The sequence below is a fragment of the Cherax quadricarinatus genome, chromosome 68 (genome assembly GCF_038502225.1).
Source record: "Cherax quadricarinatus isolate ZL_2023a chromosome 68, ASM3850222v1, whole genome shotgun sequence".
In the NCBI taxonomy this organism is placed as follows: domain Eukaryota; kingdom Metazoa; phylum Arthropoda; class Malacostraca; order Decapoda; family Parastacidae; genus Cherax; species Cherax quadricarinatus.
Window position 1 is genome coordinate 3660727 of NC_091359.1, and position 23577 is coordinate 3684303.

General features: G+C 42.0%; 1 protein-coding gene across 3 annotated transcripts in view; it reads right to left on the reverse strand.

Annotated features, from left to right (window-relative positions):
- The window catches only part of LOC128697832 (chondroitin sulfate N-acetylgalactosaminyltransferase 1), a 357581-nt gene that overhangs the window by 58522 nt on the left and 275482 nt on the right, over nucleotides 1–23577 (reverse strand). The window contains exons 1-3 of one of the 3 annotated variants that reach the window (XM_053789768.2): nucleotides 14292–14903; nucleotides 14157–14257; nucleotides 1351–1471 (exon numbers count right to left, since the gene is read on the reverse strand). In XM_053789768.2, the coding sequence (XP_053645743.1) occupies nucleotides 1351–1453 (103 nt within the window). In that variant the 5' untranslated portion in view covers nucleotides 1454–1471; nucleotides 14157–14257; nucleotides 14292–14903. Of the gene's footprint in view, nucleotides 1–1350; nucleotides 1472–14156; nucleotides 14904–23577 lie in introns of those variants that run through there. The other 2 variants (XM_053789767.2, XM_053789765.2) reach the window with 2 other exon arrangements.

Sequence of the window (23577 nt, forward strand, 5' to 3'; positions counted from 1 at the left end):
TAACTAAGTAATGTAAGGAATGAACCAATGTTTTCGTGGTAGTGACAAGAGATAAGAAATCTTGAGACTGTATCTGATTACTTAAGTTTATTTAGGTACAGTCAGACGTAAGTACATAGTGTAAATTACCATGATAACCCAAAAAGTCGAAGTGACTTATTTCCATTGGGATCATTGTTATTTAAGCTTTAAAAGTTAAAAGAACTAATAAATTCAACTGTGTGAATATATTTTACAATAAAAGTCGACAACTATATGATAAGACTGTAATATATGAAATAACTAATATTTTAAAGGCAGAGTTATATCCAATAAGGTAAAACCACTTGAGTGGTGAGCTGCACAATAATAGTCACTCGGGTAGCACTAATAAAAAAATAAGTCACTTTTTGGGTTATCCTAATGGGCAATTTACACTACATATGATAACTGTGAAGAATTAGACACATGTGCAACTTCCGGATATTTTTATTGTAGACGTTTCGCCATCCAGTGGTTTTATCAATACAATTTCAAGGACATAAGGCATGCCTGTGCTTCAAGACTACAGTGGTCTTCATCAACCCCAAGATTGAGGGACTGATTACCTCATTCATCTTTTGTATATAGTTCTACTGTCTTCCAATTATGTCCTTGAAATTGTATTGATAAAACCACTGGATGGCGAAACGTCTACAATAAAAATATCCAGATGTTACACGTGTCTAATTCTTCATCTTGTCGGTACTGTTTACCATACATGTACAACATGATAATAGTACTTATGTGTATCTGGGCCTAAATAAACTTACTAGCGAGGTGTCTCAGACTACATTTTTTCAGTGGTAATAATAATAATAATATCTTCCTTTACTACAAGTACATGTACAGGGTATACAGACCATAGCTGACATCAATGACATACTACTATATAGAAAGCAACTTGTTATGCTGAGCATTTCCCGCAAATTATGTCAGTTTTGTCCCAGGATGCGACCCACACCAGTCCACTAACACCCAGGTACCTATTTTACTGATGGGTGAACATAGACAAATGGTGTAAAGAAACACGTCCAATGTTTCTACCCTAAGTAAATAAGTTTATTCAAGTATACACAAATACAGTTACATAGATTATCATACATAGCAGCATATGTGTAGAGAACCTGGGATAACCCAAAAAAGCCAAAGTGGCTTATTTCCATTGTGGTTCTTGTTGTGAGGGAAGGTCCAAATACACACGTCCCACACAACCCTTTACAACTTTTTGCTCCTCTGTTGAAGCCGTTGGGTTCATTTCCCAAGGTCACTTTGACGCAGACAGAAGTCTGCCTGGCAGAGCAGCGGACGAGGGAGGGAGGAAATACTGACCGTGCAAGTGGTGGGAGAGACGACAATGTTGAAGCAGCAGTAGTGTGAGGGTGGTGAGGGAGAGCAGGGCGAGCCCCAGCCGTCCACCGCCCCTCACCCGCATTACACACCATCACACCCTCTGTGGAACACACAAACATTAGTTTTCACCTACACCTAGCAACACAAGAACACTATTATACAAACATTAGTCCTCACCTACACGTAGCAACACAACAATAACATTAATATACAAACATTAGCTCTCACCTACACCTAGCAACACTAACATAAAAGTACAATCAGTCCTCACCTACACCTAGCAACACAATAACATTAAAAATGCCATTAAATATATATTAATTAAATTAAATTTCACACTGCTGTAATCGCAAGTGTGTAGTTACTTGGGATGGAACCAGAGGACTCAGTGACCTCTACCAGACCTTGTTTCCGTGTGAAATTAAGTATACTTATACCTGGAGTATACTTGGAGGGTGTTCGGGGGTCAACGCCCCCGCGGCCCGGTCCATGACCAGGCGTCGCGGTGGATCAGGGCCTGATCAACCAGGCTGTTACTGCTGGCCGCACGCAAACTGATATGCAAACCACAACCCGGCTAGTCAGGTGTTCACTAGGTGCCTGTCCACCTCCCTCTTGAAGACAGCCAGGGGTCTATTTGTAATCCCCCTTATGTATGCTGGGAGGCTGTTGAACAATCTTGAGCTCCTGACACTTATTGTGCTGTCTCTTAACGTACTCATGGCGCCCCTGCTTTTCACTGGGGGATGTTGCACCACTGTTGAGTCTTTTGCTTTCGTAGGGAGTGATTTCCGCGTGCAGATTTGGGGCTAGTCCCTCTAGGATTTTCTAAGTGTATATTATCATGTATCTTTCTCGCCTGCGTTCCAAGGAGAACAGGTCAAGGGACTTCAACTGTTTCCAGTAATTTAGGTGCTTTATTGTATTTATATGCACAGTGAAAGTTCTCTGTACATTCTCCAGGTCTGCAATTTCGCCTGCCTTGAAAGAGGTCGTTAGTGTACAGCAATATTCCAGCCTAGAGAGAACAATGATCTGAAGAATCATTGGCTTGGTATCCCTAGTTTTGAAGGTTCTCATTATCCATCCCATCATTCTCCTACCAGATGTGGTAGAGGCACTGTTGTGATCTTTGAAAGTGAGATTCTCTGACATTATCACTCCCAGGTCCTTCACATTATTTTTTTCCTTTATTATATGATTATTACTTGTTTTATACTCCGATCCAGCTTATATTTCTCGAGTTTTCCATAGCAGAGTAATTGAAATTTATCTTCATTGAACTTCATATTGTTTTCTGAGGCCCATTTAAAGACTTGGTTTAAGTCCGCTTGGAGATTTGCAGTATCGTAGATGGATGAAACTGTCATGCAAATTCTGGTATCGTCAGCAAAGGAGGACACAGTGCTGTGGCTTTCATCTCTATGTCAGATATGAGGATGAGGAAAAGGATGGGGGCGAGTACGGTGCCTTGTGGAACAGAACTTTTCACTGTAGCCGCCTCTGACTCTACTCTGTTTACTATTGCTATTTGTGTTCTGTTTGTTGGGAAGTTATAGATCCATCTACCCACTTTTCCTGATATTCCTTTATGTGTGCTAATACACAGTGATGACCTCAAAGAGAGAGGTCAACCCCAATACTCTTCACATGAATTTACATAAGAACATCAGAAAGCAATGCAGCAGGCCTACTGGCCCAAATTACTCAGGTCCAACCCACACCCACTCGTGTATTTCTCAAACCTATTTTTAAAGATACACAACATTTTAGCTTCAATGACGCTACTCGGGAGTTTAACTTTCCTTACAAATACCACAAATATATCTATAACCATCTTAAATCTACAAAGTAAAGTCACAACTTCATGGCTGATACAATCCACAGGACTACAAAAAAAATAAATAATGTGCAAAGTTTAGCCGAAAGATAGTTAAGAGAAGCGTTAAAAACAAGTGAGGGTCACAGGTTAGGTCAGAGCAGTGGGACACTTGACGGCCAAGGTCAGTTGAGGTATGCTCTCAATATTAGAACACTTGACAGTGTGAAAGTTAAGACACTTGTGCAACATCTGGTTATCTTTATTGTAGACGTTTCGCCATCCAGTGGCTTTATCAATACAGATTCTTGGACATAATTAGAAAACAGAAGAACTATATACAAAAGATGAGGTAATCAGTCCCTCAGCCTTGGAGGTGGTGTTTACAACACCGTGGTTGTAGAGACTCTGAAGCACAGGTAAGGAGACTGGCGCTCATATAGGCGTCAGTGAAGAGGGACGTGTAGCAGACGAGGGCATAGTCACTGGTAGGCGGGATTCCCCAGTGGAAATAGGTCCTTCCCAAATTGATAGGCTAGTTGTAGAAGTCGCGAAGAAGGTCATGTAGATGTCTTTACTGACGCCTATGTGAGCGCCAGTCTCCTTGCCTGTGCTTCAGAGTCTCTACAACCACGGTGTTGTAAACACCACCTCCAAGGCTGAGGGACTGATTACCTCATCTTTTGTATATAGTTCTTCTGTTTTCTAATTATGTCCAAGAATCTGTATTGATAAAGCCACTGGATGGCGAAACGTCTACAATAAAGATAACCAGATGTTGCACATGTGTCTTAACTTTCATCTTGTCGGTACTGTATACCTGTCTTGCACAACTTGACAGTGTATTGGGAGAGGCGAGGATCTACACGCACACAGTAACACGTACACACACTCAGCAACATGTACACACACTCAGCAACATGTACATACACTAAATATCATCTACACACACACAGTAACATGTAAACACACTCAGTAACATACACACACACACTCAAAACATGTACACACACACACAAACCATACCACGGGCGGGGATAGAACCCGCGATCAGAGAGTCTCGAAACTCCAGACCGTCGCGTTAGCCACTGGACCAGCTAGCCACAATAAGATTCATCCAACTAGGTATATTTCTACACCATAGGAAGGTTAGCATAGGCACCATTGTGACCACAAATGCAAGTTTTTACAGACGAATCTCCAGCTAGCGTGGCCGTGACGAACTCTAGCTGAAGTCCCCTCAAAGCCGTTAACATTACGATTTCGTGAGTCATGTACACACACATAGGCAACAGTTAGGAAGCTTTATTCCGAAACGTTTCGCCTACACAGTAGGCTTCTTCAGTCGAATACAGAAAGTAGGCAGGAACAGTAGAGATGTGAAGACGATGTAATTAGTCCATCACCCTTAAAGTCGTAGATTTGAGGCTGTCAGTCCCTCAGCCTGGAGAAGTTCAGTTTCGCCATCCAGTGACTTTATCAATACAAGTTCAAGGACATAACTGGAAGACAGAAGAACTATATACGAAAGATGAGATAATCAGTCCCTCAGCCTTGGAGTTAGTGTGAAGAACACCGTAGTCGTGAAGATTCTGGAGCACAGGCAAGAAGGCTGGTGCTTATATACTAGCGACAGGTGGAAAAGGGACGGGTAGCAGATGAGGGCATAGTCACTGGTAGGCGGGATTTCCCAGTGGAAGTAGTTCATACCCTCATCTGTTACCCGTCCCCTTTCCACCTGACGCCAGTATATAAGCGCCAGCCTTCTTGTCTGTGCTCCAGAATCTTCACGACTACGGTGTTCTTCACACCAACTCCAAGGCTGAGGGACTGATTATCTCATCTTTCGTATATAGTTCTGACTTCCAATTATGTCATTGAACTTGTATTGATAAAGTCATTGGATGGCGAAACGTCTACAATAAAAACACCCAGATGTTGCAAATGTGTCTAATACTCATCTTGTCGGTACTGTATACCATTCATGTATACAATAACATGTACACATACACAATAACATGTACACACACTTAACAACAAATACACACACTCAGCCGCTGTACTGAAGGAAAACTGGAAATGCTTTGAAAGTGAAGTTGAACAAAAAAAGTTCATAAAAGGAGAGTGTATTGCTTCCTGGGAGAGGACAGACAACAGACTGTTGCCAGGCGCATTGCTCTCCCAAAATCAACGTTGAAGATCCACACCACGAACAACATTACTTATGTTTTACAAATCAGAAATACAGGGAAGGTAACATACATGTGTCCTCACACTAGAGTTGTACATGTAAAGGAAGAAAGCTTAAACAGAGAATTTAATTTTTAAGATTTTTTTGGGGGAGGGGGGGGGTGAAGGCAGAAACAAGAACTACAATAAGGGAGAGAAATTTCAGTGGAGAGAGAGACAGAGAAAGAGACAGAGAAAGAGAGAGAGAGAGAGAGAGAGAGAGAGAGAGAGAGAGAGAGAGAGAGACAGACAGACAGATAGACAGACAGACAGACAAAGGCAAAAAATAACATCTATTACACTGTGCATGGTAAGAAGGGTCATGAAGGTTCATGCCTGTATACCTAGGTATGACATAACAAGACTGGTGCACATGACATAACAAGACTGGTGCACATGACATAACAAGACTGGTGCACATGACATAACAAGACTGGTGCACATGACATAACAAGACTGGTGCATATGACATAACAAGACTGGTGCACATGACATAACAAGACTGGTGCACATGACATAACAAGACTGGTGCACATGACATAACAAGACTGGTGCACATGACATAACAAGACTGGTGCACATGACATAACAAGACTGGTGCACATGACATAACAAGACTGGTGCACATGACATAACAAGACTGGTGCACATGACATAACAAGACTGGTGCACATGACATAACAAGACTGGTGCACATGACATAACAAGACTGGTGCACATGACATAACAAGACTGGTGCACATGACATAACAAGACTGGTGCACATGACATAACAAGACTGGTGCACATGACATAACAAGACTGGTGCATATGACATAACAAGACTGGTGCACATGACATAACAAGACTGGTGCACATGACATAACAAGACAGTCACAGACTGGTGCACATGACATAACAAGACTGGTGCACATGACATAACAAGACAGTCACAGACTGGTGCACATGACATAACAAGACAGTCACAGACTGGTGCACATGACATAACAAGACTGGTGCACATGACATAACAAGACAGTCACAGACTGGTGCACATGACATAACAAGACAGTCACAGACTGGTGCACATGACATAACAAGACTGGTGCACATGACATAACAAGACTGGTGCACATGACATAACAAGACAGTCACAGACTGGTGCACATGACATAACAAGACAGTCACAGACTGGTGCACATGACATAACAAGACTGGTGCACATGACATAACAAGACAGTCACAGACCGGTGCACATGACATAACAAGACAGTCACAGATTGGTGCACATGACATAACAAGACTGGTGCACATGACATAACAAGACTGGTGCACATGACATAACAAGACTGGTGCACATGACATAACAAGACAGTCACAGACTGGTGCACATGACATAACAAGACAGTCACAGACTGGTGCACATGACATAACAAGACAGTCACAGACTGGTGCACATGACATAACAAGACAGTCACAGACTGGTGCACATGAAGGTAACCAAAAGAAACACAGGAAAGGAATTAAACTGTTAGTCAGCATTAAATATTTTAGAGGGAGTAATACTGTTAGGAGCAGACAGTGGTAGAAGACCAGAGTGAAGAGAGCAGACAGTGGTAGAAGACCAGAGTGAAGAGAGCAGACAGTGGTAGAAGACCAGAGTGAAGAGAGCAGACAGTGGTAGAAGACCAGAGTGAAGAGAGCAGACAGTGGTAGAAGACCAGAGTGAAGAGAGCAGACAGTGGTAGAAGACCAGAGTGAAGAGAGCAGACAGTGGTAGAAGACCAGAGTGAAGAGAGTAGACAGTGGTAGAAGACCAGAGTGAAGAGAGCAGACAGTGGTAGAAGACCAGAGTGAAGAGAGTAGACAGTGGTAGAAGACCAGAGAGCAGACAGTGGTAGAAGACCAGAGTGAAGAGAGCAGACAGTGGTAGAAGAGACCAGAGTGAAGAGAGCAGACAGTGGTAGAAGAGACCAGAGTGAAGAGAGCAGACAGTGGTAGAAGACCAGAGTGAAGAGAGCAGACAGTGGTAGAAGAGACCAGAGTGAAGAGAGCAGACAGTGGTAGAAGACCAGAGTGAAGAGAGCAGACAGTGGTAGAAGAGACCAGAGTGAAGAGAGCAGACAGTGGTAGAAGAGACCAGAGTGAAGAGAGCAGACAGTGGTAGAAGACCAGAGTGAAGAGAGCAGACAGTGGTAGAAGAGACCAGAGTGAAGAGAGCAGACAGTGGTAGAAGACCAGAGTAAAGAGAGCAGACAGTGGTAGAAGACCAGAGTGAAGAGAGCAGACAGTGGTAGAAGACCAGAGTGAAGAGAGCAGACAGTGGTAGAAGACCAGAGTGAAGAGAGCAGACAGTGGTAGAAGACCAGAGTGAAGAGAGCAGACAGTGGTAGAAGACCAGAGTGAAGAGAGCAGACAGTGGTAGAAGACCAGAGTGAAGAGAGCAGACAGTGGTAGAAGAGACAGAGAGAAGAGAGGAGACAGTGGTAGAAGAGACCAGAGAGAAGAGAGCAGACAGTGGTATAAGAGACCAGAGTGAAGAGAGCAGACAGTGGTAGAAGAGACCAGAGAGGAGACAGTGGTAGAAGAGACCAGAGAGGAGACAGTGGTAGAAGAGACCAGAGACAAGAGATCAGACAGTGGTAGAAGAGACCAGAGAGAAGAGAGCAGACAGTGGTAGAAGAGACAAGAGAGAAGAGAGCAGACAGTGGTAGAAGAGACAGAGAGAAGAGAGCAGACAGTGGTAGAAGAGACCAGAGTAAAGAGAGCAGACAGTGGTAGAAGAGACCAGAGTGAAGAGAGCAGACAGTGGTAGAAGACCAGAGTGAAGAGAGCAGACAGTGGTAGAAGACCAGAGTAAAGAGAGCAGACAGTGGTAGAAGACCAGAGTGAAGAGAGCAGACAGTGGTAGAAGAGACAGAGAGAAGAGAGGAGACAGTGGTAGAAGAGACCAGAGAGAAGAGAGCAGACAGTGGTAGTGAAGAGAGCAGACAGTGGTAGAAGAGACAGAGAGAAGAGAGCAGACAGTGGTAGAAGAGACCAGAGTGAAGAGAGCAGACAGTGGTAGAAGAGACCAGAGAGAAGAGAGCAGACAGTGGTAGAAGAGACAGAGAGAAGAGAGCAGACAGTGGTAGAAGAGACCAGAGTGAAGAGAGCAGACAGTGGTAGAAGAGACCAGAGTGAAGAGAGCAGACAGTGGTAGAAGACCAGAGTAAAGAGAGCAGACAGTGGTAGAAGAGACCAGAGTGAAGAGAGCAGACAGTGGTAGAAGAGAGCAGACAGTGGTAGAAGAAACCAAAGTAAAGAGAGCAGACAGTGGTAGAAGACCAGAGTAAAGAGAGCAGACAGTGGTAGAAGAGACCAGAGTGAAGAGAGCAGACAGTGGTAGAAGACCAGAGTGAAGAGAGCAGACAGTGGTAGAAGACCAGAGTGAAGAGAGCAGACAGTGGTAGAAGAGAGCAGACAGTGGTAGAAGACCAGAGTGAAGAGAGCAGACAGTGGTAGAAGAGACCAGAGAGAAGAGAGCAGACAGTGGTAGAAGAGACCAGAGAGAAGAGAGCAGACAGTGGTAGAAGAGACCAGAGAGCAGACAGTGGTAGAAGAGACAGAGAGAAGAGAGCAGACAGTGGTAGAAGAGAGCAGACAGTGGTAGAAGAGACCAGAGTGAAGAGAGCACTGGTAGAAAGATATCAGCCAAGTGGTGAACATGAAAGTTGTACACCAGTAGTGTCAAGTACCCAGTGTTGAGAGATTGTGAATCGAAGTTAACAATTGTAGATGCTAGAGTGTTGTTATTTATGTCTGACATGAGGATGACAACAGTAGAGGTGCCAGGACACCGCCCTGAGGTACTCACCTTTTTACTTAGCTAATGCTGCATTTTGCTGTTTACTATTACACTTTGTATTCTATGTGTTATAAAACAATTGCGAACAAGTGATACAAGATGCAAAACAACCACAGGGGGAGTTGAATGATAGTTTTAGGCCTTTCGTGTTGCAATCGACACATCATCAGGAGCTTGTAATGTTGCAGAAATGTGTAGGAAGTCCAGGTAGAATCGTTCATGGGAACAATTCTAGCTCGAACTAGAATCGTTCCCATGAACGATACTGTACCTGGACTTCCTACTCATTTCTGCAACATTGCAAGCTCCGGATGATGTGTTGAGTCCAACGCGAAAGGGCTAAAGCTATCATTCAACTCCCGCTGTAGTTGTTTTGCGTGTGTCATAAAGCTGAAAGTCCATTTGCCTACTTTTCCCGTTATTCCTGTTGTCCCATTTTACATGCAGTCCCCCCACGGCCGCATTTGTCACATGCTTTAGGAAATCCGTCTTATACTACATCTGAGTTTTGACTTTCTTCCAAGACAGGTTTCGCTGTTCCATAAAGTATGTAATTTGGCATCTCATCACCTTTTCGAAGGCTTTTATGACGTGGGATGTTAGGGCTACTGGCTTGTAATTTCTGACTGGCGCTTTACTTCCTTCTTTACGCAAAAGATCCACGTCCGTATGCCTAAGGCTTCTGGGATTTCACCAGAGTTCTTTCTCCAAATCATGAGTGCCAATGACATTTTTCACTTACATATTTCTATCGGATTCTGTACATTAGTGTTTATATTATTTATATGATCTGTGATAACAGTTATATTATCTGTGATAACAGATATATGATGCGTGTGGCCTTCAGAGAGGACGGCAATAATATAAGACTACATGGGGGATTACAATGATCTACCACACAACTATGATAAACACAACTTTACTGAGGGGAAAGTACACTGGCAAGTAATAGTCCACTCAGGTCCTGCAACACCCGCTGAAGGACCAAGACTACAGAAAGACTTCCAGCTGGATCTTGTCCTCTGCCCTGGGCGAAGGCTTGGCCTGTCCTTCAGGTCCTCTCATTGTCAAGTCCTATACATGTACCTCGTCTACCCATAACGAAGGAACAACAAACTCTTATAATATCCACCCCCACCTTAATCTCCAGTAAATGGGTACGACTGAAGCAACATCACACCGAAGTCAATTTCTCTACAAGTATATGACAAATCCAAATAAAAACTAAATGCACATAAAACAACATAGTAACGATCATACATCAAACAGTGTAAGCAAAAACAATATATATATATATATATATATATATATATATATATATATATATATATATATATATATATATCTATATATATATATATATATGATAGTGAGGTGCTGGCCAGACCCCTTATATAGCTTCCTTGGATGATTTACTTTCATAGTTCCTTGATAATGTGAGTAGTCACGAAAGCGCTTAGAATTTCTCTATTCTTTCAGAGTGGTTGTTTTGCATATATATATATATATATATATATATATATATATATATATATATATATATATATATATATATATATATATGGAATATGCATATATATATATATATATATATATATATATATATATATATATATATATATATATATATATATATATATATATATATATATATATATATAATGCTGTAGGTCCCATGATTTAATCCGATCCTAAGGTCGCAGTCAAGAAGAGTGTCCGGCTCGTCTTACGTGGCATCAAGTTCTGTTAATAGCATATTCTCGACACTCAAGGTTAACAATGAATGCACAACAAAACAATGCAGGGTCGCCCGGACCCAGTGGAGGAGAGTTAGGTTATACCTGTGTATGTACTCACTGTTTGGTAATACTGGTACATTTACCGACAAATGACATTTTATTGTGGCACCTGAGTCACGTTCACCCAGACTTTGTCATACCTACTCATGAAGCTGAGTAAGGGTTTTGTCCACTTCTATATCTACTTCATTCCACTTCTCTACCACCCTCAGGCTAAATCATTATTTTCTGACATCTCTTATGGTTCACCTCTGTCTTGAACTTCCATCTGCGGCTCCATGTTTATGCTTCTCTCTCTCTCAGGTGTCCCGTCCCTCTCAATCTCGCAACAATGTTCAAATGTTGTAAACATCGAGAGCGAGGCCAGGTCATGGACCGGGCCGAGGGGGCGTCGACCCCCGAAACACCCTACAGGTATACTCCAGGTATCGTAATCATTTGCGTTTGATATACCTGTCATGGATTTCAAGAGTTTTTCTACTTTACCAGCCCGAACTTTAACCAAACATCCTTGTTTACGTCAGATAATTCGTCTAAATATGCAATGTTCCACCAGGTTATTGCTGTTAGCGGCTCGTTGGCTCACAGATTCGTCACAGCCTAGTTGATCTGGCACCAGGCGGAGGTAGTGCCTTAGTTTCCTCTTGAAAACTTCTATACATGTTCCGCAATACATCGGAAATCAACTAACAACATATTGAATAGACTTGGACCACAGATTGCTTATAGGCATATTGCTAATGCAACTGTTTCAAGATACAGCCTCTCAATGCTTCATTTATACCGCAAATCGGGGAAAAACATTGGAATTAAAAAACTATTCGAATTGGCAAGAAATAAACCGGACACCCATAAACATGATTTTTTTGGTAGTTATGGTCTTGGTGTGTGTGTGTGTGTGTGTGTGTGTGTGTGTGTGTGTGTGTGTGTGTGTGTGTGTGTGTGTGTGTGTGTGTGTGTTGTGGGACTACCTCCTGACATTAATTGTTCTATTGTTTTACAATTGTGTTAGTGAAGAATTTCCTAGTAACCTTCCGGCGTGTCTTATTTATCTTGTTTTCCTGTTGCTTATCTTAAGAAACATGCCAAGCTCATTGTTATGTTAGTCTTGTATATGTTTATATATGCTGCCTTCCTGCTAGCGGCCGTGAGGCACTGGTCTCTCTGATTAACTCTTGTGTGCTTACCTAGTTATAACGGATACATAAGCAATGTGTTACTACTCTATTCTATACAACAGTTACACAGTGGGGAACTAAAGCTAGCTATGTTTCCCTGTCATATTCCATCACACAGAATGGGTTACACAGTGGTGAAATATGTCAGCCTGAGGTGGGAGGCTTCAGTAGGGTGATGAGGATATTGTCAAGTTATTACATTAAAACATCAACAGCTACGAGACACTCAAAGGTTTCATTCCAGTTAGGTTATTACTTGAGAGTTACAGTACCGTCTCTCAGGATGATCCATCCCATACACGGCAGAAACACATCTTTTGAAGATATCTCCATTATCACAGCGAGAGTAACATAGATTAGATATAAGAGAGAAAAGAGAGAGTGGGAAGGAAGAGATCTGGACTGCATTTTATACGGTATCTGAAACTACTTACATGCACCAATACTGCAACATTGCAAGTTTACTGTTGCAAAAGGTTCTTCATATCTGAAGAATGCTTAGTCACCTAGTTGTAGTAGCCTGGTGACAACTAGCCGAAGCGTAAACAAACTATTTTGCTACACAATACACAAATAACCCGCACATGAGAGAGAGGACCATACGATGACGTTGCGGTTCGACTTTGACCATTTACAGGTCACACTAACACAAAAGAGTGAGGGAGCTAGTATACATAGGCGAGGAGAACAGGGACGGGACAAAGAGAGGAAGACAAAGAAGTGGTAGTGGTAATACTGGTAGTGGAAGTAGTAGAAGAAGTCATGTTAGTAGAAAGTAGAGGGAGTAGTTTTTAGTGGTACAGGAGATAGAAAGATGAGTGAAGAGAAGCAACAAGCACTCAACGTAGACTGACCCAAGATAACCTAGTCACTGTTACGCTGCCTTACAAGGGAGGAGTCCGGAAGTGGGAAGGTGGAATGAAATAAAAAAATATGAGTTATGGGCGAAAAATGGCGGAAGAATAGTGTTAGAGAGAGAGACTTTCTACTTGTGACCTTCTATCATCATTCCCTTCCTGCCCTCTCTCAAGGTCTATCAAGGCTGCAATCTATCATGATGTAACATGACACCTTCCTATTCTACCGTATGATCCACATATATAATAGTGTAGCCACACACTAGGGGTGCCCCCACCATGTAACTATCATATAGAACAGTGAAGCCATACTGTGCAGATTTTCCATTTAACTCATTAAATAAGGTAGTGCCTTTTTGCGGATAAAGCTAATGTTATATTTTAAACGGTAATTAGGTTATTTAGGGCTTATGCATATAAGAGTGAAGACAGGGAACTAATTAGGAGAGAGTACTCAGGTATACAGGAACCAGACGCTCAATGCCAACCACACTGCATCACACACACACACACACACACACACACACACACACACACACACACACACACACACACACACACACACACACACACACACACACACACACACTGAAGAAGCATTATATATATATATATATATATATATATGCATATATATATATATATATATATATATATATATATATATATATATATATATATATATATGCATATATATATATATATATATATATATATATATATATATATATATATATATATATATATATATATATATATATATATATATATATATATATATATATATATATATATATATTATATATATATATATATATATATATATATTATATATAATATATATATATATATAATATATAATATATATATATATATATATATATATATATATATATATATATATATCTATATATATATTATATATATATATATATATGTATATATATATATATATATATATATATATATATATATATATATATATATATATATATATATATATATATATATATATATATATATATATATATATATATATATATATATATATATATATATATGTAGGGGTATATATACCTGGGGAGAGAAGCCGGTGATAATAATCTTGATAATAGTGAAAATATCGTCGTCATCCATAGTGTTCACGGGAGTTATCACTTGGGGTTGTCAAGTTACACCTGATAACTGTCCACACCTGGTAACTGTCCACACCTGGTAACTGTCCACACCTGGTAACTGTCCACACCTGGTAACTGTCCACAACTGGTAATTATCCACACTTGTGTGGTCACAACACCACCCGCGCGGCCATGTATATCATACATCTCTCCCATACCTAACGACTACCCACATCTTCACCCACAACATCAACACCCACCCCTAATACCCACAACTACAACACGATGGCCTGATCATCAAGCTGTTGGTGCTGGCTGCATGCAGTCCAACGTATGTGTCATAGCTAGGAATGTGTTGGCAATTCTTCTTATGCACAAAGTGTGTTGCAGAAGTCTGTGAATGGAGTCCCTGCAAGCACAACTAGCTGGGTACATACCACCAACACCCAGACAACTTAGCAACAAGACAAGTTCTCCCTCCAAGTTTTTGGTTTTCGGAAGGTCACACCTTTTTTTTTGTTATTGATGACCTAAGCTCAGCAAGGTGCAGCAAGCCTGGGTATATAAAAACTCTCTATAAAACTATCTGAACTCCCGGTGTGATGCCTGGCCCACGACGTGGAGACTTCAATGCTACACAGGGCGTGATCTTGTCATCCACGAAAGCAAACAACAGTCCGAACGCTACAGCACGATAACAAATCCGAACACTGGATAAATGAGAGCCCATAGTAACACCGAAGGTTTGAGAATAAAATTTACCTTTAAAGAAAAAGGAGTTAGAGCACACACAAGGGCGAATAAGATCAAGAAAGACATGAGTAGGTATAAGAAGCTTAAGTGACCCGTCAGTGGCCTTGACTCTTGAGAAAATTTTCTTAGTATGGAGGTCAGACCTCTACAACACAATTATCATCAAATATTTGTTAAGTTATACCATGAATTAAGGAAAGATCCTGGACTTCACCTTACGAAACAGACAAAGCAAATGTGATAGTAATTATATACCATGTAGATTATAGTGGAAAAATGAACATGATATTAGGAGACAGGGGCACTTATCGCCTCTTAATTTCTCTATACTTACTGATGTTATTCTTGATTTAATTCACCTTTGTGTGGACTCTTAACGTCTTTTCCTTTAAAGGTATATATTTTATTCTCAAATCTGAACATTAACACTTAAGTACAACTTAACAGTGTTAAAATTTGCGTAATATAACACCAAACTCCTAACCAACATAATGCCAGCCTAAATTTAGTTATTGTTAGTTAACACTAATTAACTGTATTATATTTGTGATGTTTAGGTCGATTTTGGTGGTTATAGGCGAAGTTTAGGTTGGTCTTGGGGAAGGGAAAGAGTGTGCAGTGTAATTCTTTATTTTGAGAACGTTTCGCTCAATGTTAAGCTTTATCAAGCCATGACTTGACAAAGTTGATCACTGAGGTAAACATCGATACACTCTTTTCACACTGAGTTTGAGAAAACTACACTGACCACCAGACAAACTATACACTGAACAAACTACACTGACCACCAGACAAACTATACACTGAACAAACTACACTGACCACCAGACAAACTATACATTGAACAAACTACACTGACCACCAGACAAACTATACACTGAACAAACTACACTGACCACCAGACAAACTATACATTGAACAAACTACACTGACCACCAGACAAACTATACACTGAACAAACTACACTGACCACCAGACAAACTATACACTGAACAAACTACACTGACCACCAGACAAACTATACACTGAACAAACTACACTAACCACCAGACAAACTATACACTGAACAAACTACACTGACCACCAGACAAACTATACACTGAACAAACTACACTAACCACCAGACAAACTATACACTGAACAAACTACACTGACCACCAGACAAACTATACACTGAACAAACTACACTAACCACCAGACAAACTATACACTGAACAAACTACACTGACCACCAGACAAACTATACACTGAACAAACTACACTGGCCACCAGACAAACTATACACTGAACAAACTACACTGACCACCAGACAAACTATACACTGAACAAACTACACCGACCACCAGACAAACTATACACTGAACAAACTACACTGACCACCAGACAAACTATACACTGAACAAACTACACTGACCACCAGACAAACTATACACTGAACAAACTACACCGACCACCAGACAAACTATACACTGAACAAACTACACTGACCACCAGACAAACTATACATTGAACAAACTACACTGACCACCAGACAAACTATACACTGAACAAACTACACTGACCACCAGACAAACTATACACTGAACAAACTACACTGACCACCAAACAAACTATACACTGAACAAACTACACTGACCACCAGACAAACTATACACTGAACAAACTACACCGACCACCAGACAAACTATACACTGAACAAACTACACTGACCACCAGACAAACTATACACTGAACAAACTACACTGACCACCAGACAAACTATACACTGAACAAACTACACCGACCACCAGACAAACTATACACTGAACAAACTACACTGACCACCAGACAAACTATACATTGAACAAACTACACTGACCACCAGACAAACTATACACTGAACAAACTACACCGACCACCAGACAAACTATACACTGAACAAACTACACTGACCACCAGACAAACTATACACTGAACAAACTACACCGACCACCAGACAAACTATACACTGAACAAACTACACTGACCACCAGACAAACTATACACTGAACAAACTACACTGACCACCAGACAAACTATACACTGAACAAACTACACTGACCACCAGACAAACTATACACTGAACAAACTACACTAACCACCAGACAAACTATACACTGAACAAACTACACTGACCACCAGACAAACTATACACTGAACAAACTACACTAACCACCAGACAAACTATACATTGAACAAACTACACTGACCACCAGACAAACTATACACTGAACAAACTACACTGACCACCAGACAAACTATACACTGAACAAACTACACTGACCACCAGACAAACTATACACTGAACAAACTACACCGACCACCAGACAAACTATACACTGAACAAACTACACTGACCACCAGACAAACTATACACTGAACAAACTACACTGACCACCAGACAAACTATACACTGAACAAACTACACTGACCACCAGACAAACTATACACTGAACAAACTACACTAACCACCAGACAAACTATACACTGAACAAACTACACAGACCACCAGACAAACTATACACTGAACAAACTACACTGACCACCAGACAAACTATACACTGAACAAACTACACTGACCACCAGACAAACTATACACTGAACAAACTACACTGACCACCAGACAAACTATACACTGAACAAACTACACTGACCACCAGACAAACTATACACTGAACAAACTACACTGACCACCAGACAAACTATACACTGAACAAACTACACAGACCACCAGACAAACTATACACTGAACAAGCTACACTGACCACCAGACAAACCATACACTGAACAAAGTGTATCACCCGGCAGTACTGTTCAACTGTGTATTATGATACAGCAGCACCTGGTTAACCTTGCACATCTCGTCTCACTCGCTTCCCTATCTCCTGACGGTACTTCGTAGCGTCCCTTTAGTTCGCATCCAATTTGCATCTTCAGAGATGTAAGGATTATATTTCAACGATATACAGTGAAGACTCAGACACTTATGCAATATATGGAAATCTTTATAAAGACTCCCATATAAATTAGATACATGTGCAACACCTGAGAGTCTTGTAGACGCTTCGCAAAAACGTCTACAAGGTACCCGGATGTTGCTAATGTACGTAAATAACCCGCATATACCAGAAAATTCTGACGATGTTTCGGTCCGACGTGGACCATTAAGTAGTGACCCTGAAGCGCCAAGAGAAGGGAACACATTGTTCAGAGATGTACTAAGTACATTCACCTGTGTGCTTTCATGGACACAGGTGCAGTGCTCACAGGATATACCTTGACCCTGGCAACACCTTCCTCTCAGGTAAGACACATATGCAACAGTTAGGTATCTTTATTTCGAAACGTTTCGCCTACACAGTAGGCTTCTTCAGTCGAGTACAGAAAAGTTGATAGAAGCAGAAGATACTTGAAGACGATGTAATCAGTCCATCACCCTTAAAGTTTTGAGGTGGTCAGTCCCTCAGTCTGGAGAAGAGCATTGTTCCATAGTATGAAACAATATGAAGTTGAAGTGACAGGATGGAGCTTTATATAGTGCCAGGAGGTGAGACGTAGGTTGCTTTGGGAGGGCAGGTCCCTCTCAAACTCAGCCGTTCTCACTAGTAGAGGTTGTCGAAGTTGATGGTCTGTACCAAGATACCCTTGTGTTGCAGTGTCTGACAGAATGAACATTAAAATGGTATAAAATACCGACAGATTGTTAGGTAAGACACATATGCAACAGTTAGGTATCTTTATTTCGAAACGTTTCGCCTACACAGTAGGCTTCTTCAGTCGAGTACAGAAAAGTTGATAGAAGCAGAAGATACTTGAAGACGATGTAATCAGTCCATCACCCTTAAAGTTTTGAGGTGGTAAACTAGCCCTCCTAGTGGTGTTAAACTAGCCCTCCTAGTGATGTTAAACTAGCCCTCCTAGTGTGTTAAACTAGCCCTCCTAGTGGTGTTAAACTAGCCCTCCTAGTGGTGTTAAACTAGCCCTCCTAGTGGTGTTAAACTAGCCCTCCTAGTGGTGTTAAACTAGCCCTCCTAGTGATGTTAAACTAGCCCTCCTAGTGGAGTTAAACTAGCCCTCCTAGTGGTGTTAAACTAGCCCTCCTAGTGGTGTTAAACTAGCCCTCCTAGTGGTGTTAAACTAGCCCTCCTAGTGGTGTTAAACTAGCCTTCCTAGTGGTGTTAAACTAGCCATCCTAGTGGTGTTAAACTAGCCCTCCTAGTGGTGTTAAACTAGCCCTCCTAGTGGTGTTAAACTAGACCTCCTAGTGGTGTTAAACTAGCCCTCCTAGTGGTGTTAAACTAGCCCTCCTAGTGGTGTTAAACTAGCCCTCCTAGTGGTGTTAAACTAGCCCTCCTAGTGATGTTAAACTAGCCCTCCTAGTGGTGTAAAACTAGCCCTCCTAGTGGTGTTAAACTACACCACCTAGTGGTGTTAAACTAGCCATCCTAGTGTTGTTAAACTAGCCCTCCTAGTGGTGTTAAACTAGCCCTCCTAGTGATGTTAAACTAGCCCTCCTAGTGGTGTTAAACTAGCCATCCTAGTGATGTTAAACTAGCCCTCCTAGTGATGTTAAACTAGCCCTCCTAATGGTGTTAAACTAGCCCTCCTAGTGATGTTAAACTAGCCCTCCTAGTGATGTTAAACTAGCCCTCCTAGTGGTGTTAAACTAGCCCTCCTAGTGGTGTTAAACTAGCCCTCCTAGTGGTGTTAAACTAGCCCTCCTAGTGGTGTTAAACTAGCCCTCCTAGTGGTGTTAAACTAGCCCTCCTAGTGGTGTTAAACTAGCCCTCCTAGTGGTGTTAAACTAGCCCTCCTAGTGGTGTTAAACTAGCCCTCCTAGTGGTGTTAAACTAGCCCTCCTAGTGATGTTAAACTAGCCCTCCTAGTGGTGTTAAACTAGCCCTCCTAGTGATGTTAAACTAGCCCTCCTAGTGGTGTTAAACTAACCCTCCTAGTGATGTTAAACTAGCCCTCCTAGTGATGTTAAACTAGCCCTCCTAGTGGTGTTAAACTAGCCCTCCTAGTGGTGTTAAACTAGCCCTCCTAGTGATGTTAAACTAGCCCTCCTAGTGGTGTTAAACTAGCCCTCCTAGTGGTGTTAAACTAGCCCTCCTAGTGATGTTAAACTAGCCCTCCTAGTGGTGTTAAACTAGCCCTCCCAGTGATGTTAAACTAGCCCTCCTAGTGGTGTTAAACTAGCCCTCCTAGTGGTGTTAAACTAGCCCTCACAGTGATGTTAAACTAGCCCTCCTAGTGGTGTTAAACTAGCCCTCCTAGTGATGTTAAACTAGCCCTCCTAGTGGTGTTAAACTAGCCCTCCTAGTGATGTTAAACTAGCCCTCCTAGTGGTGTTAAACTAGCCCTCCCAGTGATGTTAAACTAGCCCTCCTAGTGGTGTTAAACTAGCCCTCCTAGTGGTGTTAAACTAGCCCTCCTAGTGGTGGTAAACTAGCCCTCCTAGTGGTGTTAAACTAGCCCTCCTAGTGATGTTAAACTAGCCCTCCCAATGGTGATAAACTAGCCCTCCTAGTGGTGTTAAACTAACCCTCCTAGTGGTGTTAAACTAGCCCTCCTAGTGGTGTTAAACTAGCCCTCCTAGTGATGTTAAACTAGCCCTCCCAGTGGTCATAAACTAGCCCTCCTAGTGGTGTTAAACTAGCCCTCCTAGTGGTGTTAAACTAGCCCTCCTAGTGGTGTTAAACTAGCCCTCCTAGTGTTAAACTAGCCCTCCTAATGGTGTTAAACTAGCCCTCCTACTGATGTTAAACTAGCTCTCCCAGTGGTGATAAACTAGCCCTCCTAGTGGTGTTAAACTAGCCCTCCTAGTGATGTTAAACTAGCCCTCCTAGTGATGTTAATCTAGCCCTCCCAGTGGTGATAAACTAGCCCTCCTAGTGGTGTTAAACTAGCCCTCCTAGTGGTGTTAAACTAGCCCTCCTAGTGGTGTTAAACTAGCCCTCCTAGTGTTGTTAAACTAGCCCTCCTAGTGGTGTTAAACTAGCCCTCCTAGTGGTGTTAAACTAGCCCTCCTAGTGATGTTAAACTAGCCCTCCTAGTGATGTTAAACTAGCCCTCCTAGTGGTGTTAAACTAGCCCTCCCAGTGGTGATAAACTAGCCCTCCTAGTGGTGTTAAACTAGCCCTCCTAGTGATGTTAAACTAGCCCTCCTAGTGTTAAACTATCCATCCTAGTGGTGTTAAACTAGCCCTCCTATTGATGTTAAACTAGCCCTCCCAGTGGTGATAAACTAGCCCTCCTAGTGGTGTTAAACTAGCCCTCCTAGTGATGTTAAACTAGCCTTCCTAGTGGTGTTAAACTAGCCCTCCTAGTGATGTTAAACTAGCTTTCCTAGTGGTGTTAAACTAGCCCTCCTAGTGGTGTTAAACTAGCCCTCCTAGTGATGTTAAACTAGCCCACCTAGTGATGTTAAACTAGCCCTCCTAGTGGTGTTAAACTAGCCCTCCTAGTGATGTTAAACTAGCCCTCCTAGTGGTGTTAAACTAGCCCTCCTAGTGGTGTTAAACTAGCCCTCCTAGTGATGTTAAACTAGCCCTCCCAGTGATGTTAAACTAGCCCTCCCAGTGATGTTAAACTAGCCCTCCTAGTGGTGTTAAACTAGCCCTCCTAGTGGTGTTAAACTAGCCCTCCTAGTGATGTTAAACTAGCCCTCCTAGTGGTGTTAAACTAGCCCTCCTAGTGATGTTAAACTAGCCCTCCTAGTGGTGTTAAACTAGGCCTCCTAGTGGTGTTAAACTAGCCCTCCTAGTGATGTTAAACTAGCCCTCCCAGTGATGTTAAACTAGCCCTCCCAGTGATGTTAAACTACCCCTCCTAGTGGTGTTAAACTATCCCTCCTAGTGGTGTTAAACTAGCCCTCCTAGTGGTGTTAAACTAGCCCTCCTAGTGATGTTAAACTAGCCCTCCTAGAGGTGTTAAACTAGCCCTCCTCGTGGTGTTAAACTAGCCCTCCTAGTGATGTTAAACTAGCCCTCCTAGTGGTGTTAAACTAGCCCTCCCAGTGATGTTAAACTAGCCCTCCCAGTGATGTTAAACTAGCCCTCCTAATGGTGTTAAATTAGCCCTCCTAGTGGTGTTAAACTAGCCCTCCTAGTGGTGTTAAACTAGCCCTCCTAGTGATGTTAAACTACCCCTCCCAATGGTGATAAACTAGCCCTCCTAGTGATGTTAAACTAACCCTCCTAGTGGTGTTAAACTAGCCCTCCTAGTGGTGTTAAACTAGCCCTCCAAGTGATGTTAAACTAGCCCTCCCAGTGGTGATAAACTAGCCCTCCTAGTGGTGTTAAACTAGCCCTCCTAGTGGTGTTAAACTAGCCCTCCTAGTGGTGTTAAACTAGCCCTCCTAGTGTTAAACTATCCCTCCTAGTGGTGTTAAACTAGCCCTCCTATTGAAGTTAAACTAGCCCTCCCAGTGGTGATAAACTAGCCCTCCTAGTGGTGTTAAATTAGCCCTCCTAGTGATGTTAAACTAGCCCTCCTAGTGATGTTAAACTAGCCCACCCAGTGGTGATAAACTAGCCCTCCTAGTGGTGTTAAACTAGCCCTCCTAGTGATGTTAAACTAGCCCTCCTAGTGATGTTAAACTAGCCCTCATAGTGGTGTTAAACTAGCCCTCCTAGTGATGTTAAACTAGCCCTCCTAGTGATGTTAAACTAGCCCTCCTAGTAATGTTAAACTAGCCCTCCTAGTGATGTTAAACTAGCCCTCCTAGTGATGTTAAACTAGCCCTCCTAGTGGTGATAAACTAGCTCTCCTAGTGATGTTAAACTAGCCCTCCTAGTGATGTTAAACTAGCCCTCCTAGTGATGTTAAACTAGCCCTCCTGGTGGTGTTAAACTAGCCCTCCTAGTGATGTTAAACTAGCCCTCCTAGTGATGTTAAACTAGCCCTCCTAGTGATGTTAAACTAGCCCTCCTAGTGGTGTTAAACTAGCCCTCCTAGTGATGTTAAACTAGCCGTCCTAGTGGTGTTAAACTAGCCCTCATAGTAATGTTAAACTAGCCCTCCTAGTGATGTTAAACTAGCCCTCCTAGTGGTGTTAAACTAGCCCTCCTAGTGATGTTAATGTAGCCCTCCTAGTGGTGTTAAACTAGCCCTCGTAGTGATGTTAAACTAGCCCTCCTAGTGGTGTTAAACTAGCCCTCCTAGTGATGTTAATGTAGCCCTCCTAGTGGTGTTAAACTAGCCCTCCTAGTGATGTTAAACTAGCCGTCCTAGTGGTGTTAAACTAGCCCTCCTAGTGATGTTAAACTAGCCCTCCTAGTGATGTTAAACTAGCCCTCCTAGTGGTGTTAAACTAGCCCTCCTAGTGATGTTAAACTAACCGTCCCAGTGGTGACAAACTCATGCTAACTTGTCTGTCCTTGTAAGTAACCTTGCCAGCTGTCTCAGTTCTGGTGACCGTCTTATCTCAGAATTTTGGGACTCTTTTTAAGTATGTGAACACAGGTGATCCTGTGCTGGCTCCACGCTGGTGTCGCGTACTCGAAGACAGTCCCATATGTATGTCGTGTGGTTGCGTTCTGGTGATATTCCACCGCTTATCACCACCAATACGTAACACCGCCCTGGAACACACTTAACACCACCAC